The sequence below is a fragment of the Helicoverpa armigera genome, chromosome 2, assembly GCF_030705265.1.
Source record: "Helicoverpa armigera isolate CAAS_96S chromosome 2, ASM3070526v1, whole genome shotgun sequence".
Classification (NCBI taxonomy): Eukaryota; Metazoa; Arthropoda; class Insecta; order Lepidoptera; family Noctuidae; genus Helicoverpa; species Helicoverpa armigera.
Window position 1 is genome coordinate 15,440,698 of NC_087121.1, and position 13,927 is coordinate 15,454,624.

Here is a 13,927-nt window from a genome sequence, read left to right on the forward strand (position 1 = left end):
GCAAATAGAAAAGTATGGAAGGAAAAAACATGCTGCGCCGACTCCAAGTAAAATTGGATAAGGGCAGGAGGATGACGAAAAAATGAAAATCAAAGGGCAAGCGACGCGAGTGGTATAATGAATTTATAAGCTAGTAACAATATTAAATCACGAGTAATATGATTAATTATAAAACATTCTGCATTTAGAGGAATGTGACCACGTTCCATGTACAGAAATGAACATTTTTAGGTTTTTTAACTGTCCATGACAGGGCGTTCGATATTTTGACAGCAGGATAGCAAGATAGTTTTCGTTAAGTGCGACAGGGACACGTTCATTTTATGCTACAAAGTGTGTCTGAAACTTCAACTCGACATTGACAATCAAATTGTTTTCCTCTTGTTTGAAACAAAAGAAACAAGTTGTTTCTTTCTCTTGCTGTTTTAGGTTAGTGTCCCGAGTTTTAAAATAATTCTTAAATATCTACAAGATCTTACTTAATTTGAACAGTTTTATTCGTTGTATTAAGTGTCTTAGTGCTAAGTGATATATTTAAATACATATTTTCTTTTGCAGAACGCCTAAACAGACGAAATGGCAAAGTCTAAGAATCACACAAATCACAACCAAAGTGAGTATTTCTATTGCCTGATATTGTGAATACAAAAATACCAAACTGTGATTGTTACACGTTGAAATATAATTTTGTGCCTACAGCATATGTATTGGTGCTATCCGTAGTCCGTTTTAACAAACTTTTGAATCTGCTTTGGGGTTAAGTTGACGTGATGTAAATACAACCTGTTTTTCTTCTTTTCAGACCGCAAAGCCCACAGGAATGGCATCAAAAAGCCTAGGAACCAAAGGCACGAATCCACCCTTGGCGTAAGTAACATTTTTTAAAGAATTATCGTCGTTTTGTACTCAGTTTATGATGACCGGTTCTTTCAGCGATAGTTTTGTTGGAAACCTCTAGAATTTATTGAATTAGTGTTGAATTTCATCAGTAGGTATTGTGTACTTCTGATAGTAAACAAACATTCATATCTTGAATATTTACCTAATGCCGGCCAAATGCAGTTTTTTGAAACTGCGCCACCTATTCCCACGCACACTACGGTCTTACCTGCGCAGGCATATCTGCACAGGTGGATCTCTCCGGTGGTTTGTATCATGTATGTATGGCCGGCATTATGTTGCCAGTTCATGCCTTTGCCAACTTAAGTTCAGAAGAAGTTGAGTTATCCAGTATCTTTGTAATCTGTCTTCCACAGGCTTTAATTCAAAATTTTAAATAAATTGGGCAGGAAGAAAGGGACATATTACTTAGGACTGCCATCTTGAATTTCGCCAAACCCGGACAAACACTAAAAAAGCCCAGACATTTCGTGTAAATTGCATTTTTTCCCTGAACGAGTATGATTTTTTAAAACAAAATAATACCTAATTTGTAATCCATTTACCATTAACATAATATAGTTAAATTCAATGAGGTGCTTCCTTACATGACAAGTGTCCGGGGAAAACCTGAAAACTTTTTGAAACCCCAACTTTTGGACTGCCTCCAAACGAGGACAAATCTGGGGAAACCCGAACGGATGGCAGCCCTAATATTACTGCATATCGTGAAATTCTGTTACATGTATTACAACTTATATCTTGTATTTTCACCAGGATTCTTAAATACATACTCTAAATAAAAAAGTGTCTATGTATTCTTTAACAACTGCTATCTAAGGCCATCTAATACTGAAAAGATTTTTCAAATCTCACTTGTTCTTGAGAATATCATTTCCAACCAATCAAATAAATTAGCTAAGCAAACTCCTATGTAATTTAAACTCAATAATTCTATAATCCACGCTTGTAAACTTGAAATTGAATTTCTAATTCAGTATTCTCACAATTAAAGGATCTCAAAATTAATGTGATTTTTTTAATTTATAGATGGACCCCAAGTTCCTGAGGAACCAAAGGTTCTGCAAAAAGGGTAACCTGAAGCCAGCAAAGCAGCTAGCGCGTGCCGCTGAGAGGAAAGCCACGCGGGAAGCTAAGGCCAAGAAATGAACATCTAGCTGTAAGGAAATAAAAACTAAAACTTATTTAGTTGTTTGATTTATTTTACCGTGCAACCAGTACTTATTGATAGTTTGAACTTTAGTTAGCAATAAGGTTGTATTAAAAGCTTTGAAATAGGTACTTCAATGGTGCAGTTGATTTCATAGTAATTCAATGCTTGTTTTGGAAATAAGTCAATTGGGAGGAATTACTTTTAAAAAAAGCTGTGGTGGCCCAGTGGGTAAAGAACCAATTTCGCAAGTATGAGAATTTGGGTTCGATTGCAGGTCAGGCAAATACCAATGCAAATTCGTATGTACTTTCCAAGGGGTTATTCCCGCTCGGTAACACCGTGTGCGTTCGCGCAGCGGAATGTTGTTGAATTTAAAGATTTTAATTATGCAGATAATTAGTGTAAGACGCCCTATAATTGTGTATGGTAAATACAAATTTGTGTATGCAGCCATTGTGGAGAAATTCACCAAAAACAAATTCCGCTGGGCGAACGTTGGCGAACGTTGTCCTGGCGGAACTTTTTATAATCCATAGACTTTAGAAGAAAAGAGATGTATCCGAAAATTAGTGTGTATTTGTGTATAATTGATTATGTATGAATGAAATCAGTGCATGCATAAACTTCGGAGAAATTCAAGTTTCCGCTACGCGAACGTTTGGCCATTAGCTAGTTTTCATATAAAGCGCTTACATAGAGAGCTGTAGATTTTTACATACGTTGTTTTGAATTTGTTTAAAAAACAGATTCAGAAAAAGTCGTAGGGTTTAAAAGATAAAAATATAAACGTAAAATACACTTATTAGGTCTTAGTTCTTAAAGTATGCAGTTTGGGGTCTAGATTTTCACGTTTACACAAACCTTGTAAGTGTCTCCAACATGTTGCCAAGTATCAATGATGTTCCGTTAGTAATTAAACAGTTATAGGATATTTTACCATGAACAGATCACTGTTTACAAAGCAGTCGAATATCACGACGTTCTAAAGGAATTGCATGGTAAAATGTATGCCAATAATTAGTTTAATCGTTCAACTATTCACTTGCAAAATTTCATGTCATTAAATTCAGTAATTAAAGAAAGACAATTATAATACTGACGGAGCATCGAAACCCTACATAATCCGACCAAGTTCGGATAGCTACAAAAAAGCGGCCGTGCCATATGTCTAAGCAACGTTCTTAACTTGGAAGGTTAGTTTATTTATTAAAATGGTACAGTTGCGTAAACAAGCGTTAGGAAAAAAATAAAACAATTGCATTTCTTGAATGAAAAATATTTTTTTAATAATAATGCCACTATCTACGACATTTTAGTTAAAATACATAACGTTTATTAACGTTATTTTTAATCACGTAGTCAAGTAATTTATGTAAGTAATAATAATAAAAATATTTTTGTACACGGATATTTAAATAGAGAAGTACTTGTTAATTGAAGATTTATTTTTATCGTAGATAGTGGCATTAATATTAAATAATATTTTTCAATCAAGAAGTACAATTGTTTTATTTTTCCTAACGCTTGTGTACGCAACTGTACCATATTAATAAATACTAACCTACCAAGTTAAGAACGTTGCTTAGACATATGGCACGGCCGCTTTTTTGTAGCTATCCGAACTTGGTCGGATTATGTAGGGTTTCGATGCTCCATCAGTATTATAATTGTCTTTCTTTAATTACTGAATTTAATGACATGAAATTTTGCAAGTGAATAGTTGAATGATTAACTATACATTTTACCATGCAATTCCTTTAGAGAACGTCGTGATATTCGACTGCTTTGTAAACAGCGGTCTGTTCATGGTAAAATATCCTATAACTGTTTAATTACTAACGGAACATCATTGATACTTGGCAACATGTTGGAGACACTTACAAGGTTTGTGTAAACGTGAAAATCTAGACCCAAACTGCATACTTTAAGAACTAAGACCTAATAAGTGTATTTTACGTTTATATTTTTATCTTTTAAACCCTACGACTTTTCTGAATCTGTTTTTAAACAAATTCAAACAAAAATCTACAGCTCTCTAAGCGCTTTATATGGCTAATGGCCAAACGTTCGCGTAGCGGAAACTTGAATTTCTCCGAAGTTTATGCATGCACTGATTTCGTTCATACATAATCAATTATACACAAATACACACTAATTTTCGGATACATCTCTTTTCTTCTAAAGTCTATGGATTATAAAAAGTTCCGCCAGGACAACGTTCGCCAACGTTCGCCCAGCGGAATTTGTTTTGGTGAATGGCTGCATACACATTTGTATTTACCATACACAATTATAGGGCGTCTTACACTAATTATCTGCATAATTAAAATCTTTAAATTCAACAACATTCCGCTGCGCGAACGCACACGGTAACACCCTTTCGTCAACACTGTTGACGATCGGGAAAAAAAAGTTTTGTTCGTTCACAGTGTTGACGAACGCTGGTTTTTATTTTTAAAATATGGAAAGACTTGTCATGGATTTTTTAAATATTTTAATAAATTATGTTAGATCTTTTGAAACACAATTAACTATAAAATAAAAGTGGCCTTATCATGTGCATAATAACCATTTTACACTAAAATAATAAGTAGCGTTCGTCAACACTGTGAACGAACGAAACTTTTTTTTCCCGATCGTCAACAGTGTTGATGAAAGGGTGTTACCGAGCGGGAATATCTGACACACCAATGACTGTTTCCGAGGGCACATTACATAGTTCGGAGGGAGATGACAACATTTGGAATGACCTATTGGTTTTTTCTGTCAATTAAATGAGGAACCCACTCAAGTTTCGTATAATCATCGGCAAGGATATTCAGCCCTGACCTTCACCTGCGCAGAAGTGATTTATTGGTTTATTGTACAGTGCGCGAAGCGATCCCCACTCTTCCGCCGAGAGCTCCTTATCCGAGCCGATAACTATAAGGGTCGGGAAAATAAAAAATGTTAACAATCCTTATGTTTAGACATCTTTAATTTGAATTACGTAATAAAGTTACATTAGGTATGATACAATTGTACCATGGAGCATTCTTAATATAAAGTTTTAATAAAAAATAACTATCATCTACACTAATTCTACTACAAACAATGATTAAAGTGTGATCTTATGCTTTGGATAAAGATTTTGCATCCAGACATTTTTATCTCAACAATACTTGGCACCTTGGGCATAAAGAGCCTGCCAGTACCTAAATGTAAGAAATATATGAACTTCAGAATAAAAACCTTATACCTAACAAAGGACTATTCTAATAAAATAATTACAAAACAAAGGAATACGTATATGTATAAGGAATATTATCATATGAATACCATTAAACATTAGAGGATAAACAATTTTTTAAGTAACTAAATTGATCGTTAGTGATAGGTCTTAATTACAGCTCAAAACTTGTTTTTCCTACACCACATTAGGGCTACATAATGGATACTTGATTAGTATCTTATTACATTAGGTAAATATGTATGTGTGTACAAGAGTATCGTAGTGCATTTGCCCATAATACTCAATGCAATGCCAGCGGTTGGATAAACCCTTGGCATAATCTGGGCTCACATCCACATAAAATATAGGGTTCTATATTTTATGCTTGGCGTGTTCCCAAGTTGCCTTACATCGTTCACGCAATAGATTGCCTGGATCTAGCATAAACAAGGTTCCCTTGATGAACCATCCCAGCAGACTAAACTGTGAAGGGGTTGAGGACAGAGCCAATTGTTTTTTTTTTTACTTTGGACCAATCCATAGCAACCAATCACCGTGTTTGTTTGTCTGCTGAGATCCGCCTTATGTTAGAGGCGGCTTTACATTCAAGGTTCAATATTTTATTACTAGCCCAGTAAAGAAGAATTTTGGTGAGGTCAAGTGCGGCTACACTCACCACTCGCCTTTGCCTACTTCTGAACATTAACCCATTACAGAACAGACATGCAAAGGCAACTTTTATTTTTTATACACACATCACATACTTCAAAATAATGTAGAGCTTTATGAAGCCTTATGTGGTAGAGGTAATCACGCGTATTGAACTTCAACTCCGACCTTCTCATTGTAACAAGCAAACTAGTTACATACCCAATAAAAAATAGAAAATTTTCTCTGTTATTTTCGTAGCGAACAAGGAAATTGGAGGTTCGCAATTCCTTGAAATTACGCTTGAGCCTTATTTTTGTTACCCTTTCCGCTGGGACCAGCCCCATTTGGCTTAGGCTTAGAATCCTGATTTGGATTTTTAGGTTTTGGTCCGGGACCTTTAGGTGCAGGTTTGTTGTCATTATTGCCATCACCTTTCTCATTCTTATTAGGTTTAGGCGCTGGTGGGATTCTTTTAATAAAGAACCTGAACGAGAGTTTTTTATCCTTGATATAGTGAACCAACATTTCCAAAGGCAGAGCAGCACACTTTCCTTGACGGAAGATCTCTTCAGGCTTAATGGCATCATTGAAGCAATGTTCTGTGAACACGACTTTCCGTCTAGGGTTCTGTTTGCTCAACACATGTATCTCGTAAATATGATCATGTGCTGCTTTCTTGCTGCCAATGTGCTGAACGGTCCAGTACACCATGTTCTGAAGAGTGTCGATCTTCACAGTGATGATGAACAAGAACTTAGTTTGGGCCACGAGGAAGAAGTGGCGATCATCATTTTTGATATCTACGTTGGTAAGTTCCACCTCCTCATCAGAGGTGGCGCTGCAGTGAGCAGTATGACGTTCCTTAAAGTGTTCCATCATGTCCTTCAGTTTACCTGGGAATAACAAAAATATTAAGTTACCAAGTAATATTTTTTCTTCAATGGGTACCTATAACTGTGGTGACGTCAATGATATGGGATTAAACTCTGTCCTGGCATTTAAATGAAGCATTTTATTACCTGTCCAGGAGCATTTTCCAAACACGACACCGAGAGGGCATTCCATCTCTCGGAAGATGCATTCCTTGAGATGCTCCTGCATGTCGACAGACACCATGGTGTACACACATCCCGCTGATTTATTAGGACACGGTACTTTAGCCTGCAAAATAAACAACAATACTAATAAGTTGGGATAAAATGCTTTCTTATTTTTAGTTTTATGCATCTACTAGCGACCCGCCCCGGCTTCGCACGGGTGCAATGCTAATACTACCTCAAAATAAACGTAAATATAAACCTTCCTTTTCAATCACTCTATCTATTGCAAAAAACCTCATCAAACAAAGAACGCGATTTTGTTTCATAGAGGTACTATGTAGGCACTCTATGTAGTGAAGTTGAAGAGAATAGTAGGTATGGTAGTCATGTAATTATTGTCTAGAAACCTGCCACTGGTTTAATTAATGTGGACATAATCACATCAAACGGTATGTAGGTAGAAACTGATAAAAGGCAAATTTTCATCGGTAATAACTTGTTATTTATACAGCGTGTGGGGAGTCCCCGAATAAAGGCTATAATTAGTAATTATCTTGCTCGATACACGACATCCGGGTATTCCCCATTCGTGGCTTCGACTGTCTGGATTTGGATAAAAAGCAAGCGAGAGCGGAGGACTACCTTACACATACTCAGACTGACTAAGGCCCACTCCTTCAACAACAGCCGATAATCAAACAATGAAAAGAATTTTGGGACACAGTAAAAACCTACAAAATATAAAATTTGGTTGTATTTTACAAGCAAAACACACTCCATTCTGCCAGTTTATGACAACCTTCGGGATACGTACAGGCATTTATAGTCGTGTAGTTTCTGGTGTTGTACTTTTTTTTTCTTTCAAACTTACCTTAGCAACGATTTCTTCCAACTGCCAGTTCCTCATTTGCGTGAGGTTTTGGCGGCAGATGGGGCATATCGGCGGCATCAGATTCTGCGTGCAGGAGTTGCACAGGCTATGTCCCGACTGGCACTGGAATATCGGTGCACTCATGGTTTCCATGCACACTGGACATTCTGGCAGGTCAATCGCCACCGCCGAGGCCCTGTTTTTGTCAAGTTTTTTGTTATTTTAGGTCAGAAAACTCGGCGACCTTTGATTCAATGGTTTTTATCAAAATTGAATGCAAAAAGTTGTAGTACCTAGTTGTTGCATAAAGGTAAAAAAAGTCAAGTTTATGTAAATGCATCTATGCTATTTATAAAGTGCTTCGAAAATTAATATTTTTTGTTGAGAAAATCTTTTAACGGACTGGGAATTCCCCGTCATTATTTTGAGCTACGTGTAGCATACGTAGGTACGTGTGTGTTTGGCAATTATGCAGTAACAAGCTGCGCAGTTGCAGCGGGTATCTATTAGAAGTTGGGTATTTACAAAATATCCTGACTGGATAAGTAATTTATTGGTAGAAACTTACTTTTTATTTGGTTTAGCTGTTGCCATTTTCGGTCACGTGTATATTACTGAAAATAAAATACAAAACATTATAAGTAGGGGTAGGTAAATAAAATTATAACCGCCTAGGTAATATGGGGATTCAATTTAAAGGTCAAAAAATACATCATGTTGGGGCACAGTCGTAGTTTTACCAATCAAAGTGCCGATTGAGGAATAAAACTATATATACTAACTAGCTTCCGCTCGCGGCTTTGTCCGCGTGGTGTGTTGATAAAAAATAGCCTATGTATTAATCCAGGGTAACCTATCTACCTTTCTGCGGCTTACGACACTGTCAACATTAAACGCCTGCTGTGGAAGGTGGGCGAACTTACTGGAGACCGTAAATTTGTCGGGGTCCTTGGTGAGCTCCTCCAGAATCGCCGGTTCCAAGTACACCTTAGCTCCGATAAAAGTCGTTGGCGAGCCCAAAGGAATGGCCTACCCCAAGGCAGCGTCCTAGCTCCGTTACTATTTAACATCTACACCAACGACCAACCATCTACCCCAAACACGACTCGCTTCCTGTACGCTGATGATTTGGCCTTGACATCACAGGGATCTTTTGAGGAGGTAGAGGAAAACCTAAATAAGGCACTCGAAGACCTGAGTACCTATTACCAGGAGAACGCCCTAAAACCAAACCCCTCAAAAACTCAGTCGTGCGTATTCCACCTGCGCAACAGAGAGGCGAGTCGAACCCTTAACATCCAGTGGCGAGGTGTACCTATCAGCCATTGCAAGCTACCAAAATATCTGGGTGTAACTCTTGACAGGTCGCTCACTTTCAGGAAAAACTGCGAGAATATCAAGCAGAAAGTTGCCTCCCGCAACAACCTGTTGCGAAGGCTGACGAGCACGACCTGGGGAGCCTCACCAACGGTGCTGCGAACCACTGGCCTGGCACTCTGCTACTCCGCGGGCGAATATGCGTGCCCAGTGTGGAGTCGTTCCGTTCACGCTGGGCAGGTGGATGTAGCTCTGAACGAAACGTGCCGCATTATAACTGGCTGCCTCAAGCCGACCCCGTTACAAATGCTGCACCCACTGGCCGGCATTGCCCCACCAGATGTTCGCAGAAGCGTAGCCTCTGGCATCGAGAGAGCCAAACTCGAAACAGACCAACGACACCCCATGCACAATTACACCCCTGTGCCACAGCGGCTTAAAAGCCGCAGGGGTTTCTACAAAACCGTTGCTCCTGTCGATGGTGAGGCCTCTCGTGCCAGACGGGATCTTTGGCAATCGAGGAGTTTACTGCCCTCCCCGTTTGTCCCGCTCTTAGAAAGTCTCCCTCCTGGACACGATCTCCCGAGAAGAGCCTGGCAGTCTCTAAACAGACTCCGAACACGGGTAGGCCGGAGCAAAGATAACCGATCCAGGTGGGGTTTCGCGGGCGGGGCGGACCTTGGGTGCGAGTGCGGGGCTGCCGTGCAGACGATGTCCCACCTAATCGCATGTCCACTGTGCCCTGAAACCTGCTCGCGGGAGGACTTAATGAGCGCATCCGGCCGTGCTCTCGCTGTGGCGGAATATTGGGCTGACATAGTGTAGTCTCATATGACATGTCATCGACTCGAAAGAAGAAGACCTATCTACATACCAAAATTTCAACTAAATTGGTCCAGCCGTTTTTGCGTGAAATAATAACAAACATACATCCATACATTCTCACAAACATTCACATTTATAATAATCGTAGCCAATCGTAGGTACGTTGCCTTTTACTGGCCACTTAGGTGGTTTATCTTTCAATAATGACTGACCGTCGGTACACATTTGATAAAACATAATGATCTAAGCAAATACGCTTGGCTTGAATTATTTTCTTTGTTCAATTAAGTTACTACAAACCTACTGCTGTTATGCTATGTCGACCTATAGGTACATTATAATTATGGGCTTCGGGTGTCGTGAAACCAAGTCATTCTTTTGTTATGTGAGTAGGTACCTATAGGGGGGAAGAGTAGATAACGCCTAACAATAGGTACAGTGGACGACTGCTGCGTAGGTAAGAAACTTAGTATTTACCAAACATTCGATTTTCCTGTGGCACATGCATTTTCAATTGTGGTTATATAGGCAGTCGCCACTAATACTACAGAAACGTTTTATTAGCTCAACTATTCAGTACTTGCCTATACTTTCTCTTTTTTATGTTTTACTCAGGAAAATTCATCAATAAAATGATGATAGCAAATCTAGATTCCAACAGCTTATTTAAAAGAATATTCCAGATAAAAATCAAAGATCGTTACACCTATGCATGTTACACTTACCTAATCAATCAAATAAATTAAACTCGATCAATATTTTGACTGTCTCCACATCTTTTTAAGCCCTACAACAATAAGTGCAAAAGATAGGTACCAACTCGGGGTAAAGGGTGAATACCTAACTAACCCACCTATAATTTGAATGCCTAGAATCTCAGACGAGAATTATTTTCGACTTTCGAATCATATTACCTACTCAGTTAAATGTCTACAAAATGGCAGCGGCCGAAATGGGTGCACTCGAAGTACATTTAGATAACGTTATTAGACACATCATCGTATTGCATGATAAAAAATGATGCACATAGACGTACCTCTATAATATTTTTAAATACCAAACCAGCTTTATGAAGGACACTGATAGTAATTGACGCTAACATACCGGCACGCCAACAAACAAAAGAAAATTGCATTTAGATTCCACTACGCAGCCTAAACTTTTTAAATTTTTGATATGAGACAATGGTTCCTTACCTTATTTGAATGTGATGAGAAGATAGTCGGTTTCCAAATGCAGCCGTTGTTGTACTCGACACGATAATGCAATGGACGTTCTTCGCAAGAAAATAAGCGTCCCAGACATTTGACCGCGGTATATAAATGCACTGTGTGACGTGGAATCACATTCTATCCGCGAATATCGTATATCAAAGTTTATGTTTCGGATATAAGACCTTATACTCTATGTAATACGGGCGACAATGTTTTTCTCCGTTACTAATCGTTAACTTCGGGTAATCCTGGAAATTGTTTGACGATGTTGCCATTCTTTTTTTACCAAATCATAGACAATTAATTATTTGGCAAAAAATAATGTTTTTGGATTAATAAAATAAGTAACCGAATCAATGAAAATGGGGTAAAATAGTGTAGTACTTCCAAGGAAGGCCAATGGTTCTTGAGTAAGTAAATTACTTCAAATGTGTAGGTACTAATATTATGTCCGCTGAAAGATTTTTGTTCTGGAAGCACACATTTTGTAAAAATGCAGGTAATAGGTATGTATACCGGATTTCTGGGCAGATACATTGTAGAGAAAAGCTACGAGAAACTTATGTAGACTTATGTGATCAGCATCCTGTCAAACAATCTTTGTTTGGACATTCACTACCTCTAAGTTTCATCCACTTTTAGGCCCATGTAATGAAGCGATATTAAAATAAATATAATGACATAAATTATTTTTGAAATAGTTTGTTAAAAAAGTCTGAATTATGTATCAATAACCAGGGGCCCTATTTTCCTAAGTAAATAATGTCAAAATCGAATCGCAATAGCAGTTTTAACCATATCGAGCATTCTGCTACTAATAAAAGACCAATCGTATTTGATTGGTGTGCGATTGGTATGCTATTTTGGTGATTTCGGTCTATACGGTAGTTTGCTGTACAATCATTTTGCATTCGTAAATCATTTGCAGACAAAATGATTCATTATCGAATGTCAGAAAAGGATAAAAACGTTTATTTCAATGAAAAAATAGCGGAATGCCATATACGCTTCAATCGTAATCGAGTCGGGATTGGATCTCAGTCGAAACGAGTCGAACGTGAATCGTATGTAAAATTAGGAGAATCGGGCCCCAGGTTTTCTCTTCTGACCATTCTTTATCTAAGTACTTATATCTTTGTTTCCACTAACAACTACAAACTTGTGTTATCCGTGATGATGACAAGGTAAATGCCTGTTTCTTTAGTCCATAAATTATGATCATCAGTCTTCTCAATCCCACCCCACGTGTGCCACGTCTAGCCCCACGTATTTATTTGTCTATTGGTAAGAAGTTACCCCCACTATTATTTGGCTCACTACCATGTAAAATCACGTTGAACAACAATACTAACCATAAATATTTTGCATTCAAAATAGTAACAATATTTTTTTTGCTTGTTATCATTTTAATATATTTTTTTTTTTTTACTGTAATATATTTTTATTTATAAATAACTTTTTACAATAACTTAATAATAAATATATATACAACATACAACTAACTTATTACCTAATATATACACTTACTATAAATAAAAATATTTTAAAAATTGCATCAAAAAACTCCTCCTCATCGCTGCCCACCGGGAGTGTACCCAAGAGGCTGGCAGCATTGCCACGTTGGATGGCAATAATTGATTTTGGAGCAGTATTTTTGTTAGCTTTCGATTATTGTTTTTATCGTTACGCGTATGATTACGAAGCTGCGAAGATTTTTTTGATCCGAATCCATGAATTTATGTAGGTAACCCCTGACATGTCATCATGACACTGACTTTGTCAAACAGCTTTGACTTTGACAGTGCCGTCCACACACAAGTTGAAAATATTGTTTTGTTGCTCATGTTCACGTTTTATTTAACCTAAACCTTGATTTTTCACATATATTTAAATAAGATAATCATTACAATATTTTCATAAACAAGAAAAGCTGAACTTATAGTGCAGTTTCATATAAAACGTCTATATTTTTTATATAAAATGGTAGACGCCGAAAGCAGCCAAAATAATAACTACAGCTCAATAAAAGAAGACTTGCAAGCTATTTTAAAACTTGTGAATGCATATGTAAAAGTACACCTTATTAAAAATTGTTCCTATGTCGGGTTTGTGCACTCAATTGACCCAGTTACTCACAGGTAAACTACTTTTAGAGGTGTTGTGATTCAGCTAGTCCTTTTAAGAATCTAAACACATGTATGCTTTTCAGGCTCCTTAGGTAGGCATAGTACACAGATTATGGAGTTATTTTCCTTACTCTTTGATGCTGATGAATACTACCATTCACTGAAGCCACTGTTGTCTGAGATTTCACATTCTTTTAGCATTTTCCTGTCAATTTTGCAGGTCTTTTCATATTTAATCCTTATGAGTCGTATGAGACCTGTTGCTGTATAAAATATGTACCTGTCCATTAACAAAAAAAAACCTTTCTTGTCATGCTTAAAATTAATTTGTTATTTTTTATTGCAGTATTATCCTGTCAGTGCCTCAAGAAGATGCTTATCAAACAATTGTAATACCCGGCCATGCAATACTAAATGTTACCAATGAAAGTCCTCCTGAAAATATTAAACCACCCAAAAGAAAAGAAAGTCCTACACATTCAATAGATGACTTAATAAGAAGAAAGAAGCGCCTTATATCATGGTTAAAAACCAACTTGTTACCAGTAACAGAGTTAGATGATAGAATAGTAATAGGAAATGTTACATTATTACAGCCATATAATATTTCTGATATAAG

At 37.4% G+C, this 13,927-nt stretch overlaps 2 protein-coding genes across 2 annotated transcripts; one reads left to right on the forward strand and one right to left on the reverse strand.

Annotated features, from left to right (window-relative positions):
- Positions 1–388: 388 nt before the first annotated feature.
- Positions 389–2,084, forward strand: LOC110371404 (large ribosomal subunit protein eL29). Its single transcript, XM_021327631.3, has 4 exons — positions 389–429; positions 559–613; positions 803–867; positions 1,930–2,084. Exons 2-4 carry the CDS (start codon positions 577–579, stop codon positions 2,047–2,049), a joined length of 222 nt encoding a protein of 73 aa, XP_021183306.1. The 5' UTR covers positions 389–429; positions 559–576; the 3' UTR covers positions 2,050–2,084.
- Positions 2,085–5,012: 2,928 nt separating this feature from the next.
- On the reverse strand, positions 5,013–11,281 carry LOC135118634 (E3 ubiquitin-protein ligase Siah1-like). The gene is made up of 5 exons (XM_064041176.1): positions 11,165–11,281; positions 8,395–8,440; positions 7,827–8,022; positions 6,935–7,076; positions 5,013–6,808 (listed from the first exon to the last, which is right to left on the reverse strand). Exons 2-5 carry the CDS (start codon positions 8,418–8,420, stop codon positions 6,210–6,212), a joined length of 963 nt encoding a protein of 320 aa, XP_063897246.1. The 5' UTR covers positions 8,421–8,440; positions 11,165–11,281; the 3' UTR covers positions 5,013–6,209.
- Positions 11,282–13,927: the final 2,646 nt, after the last annotated feature.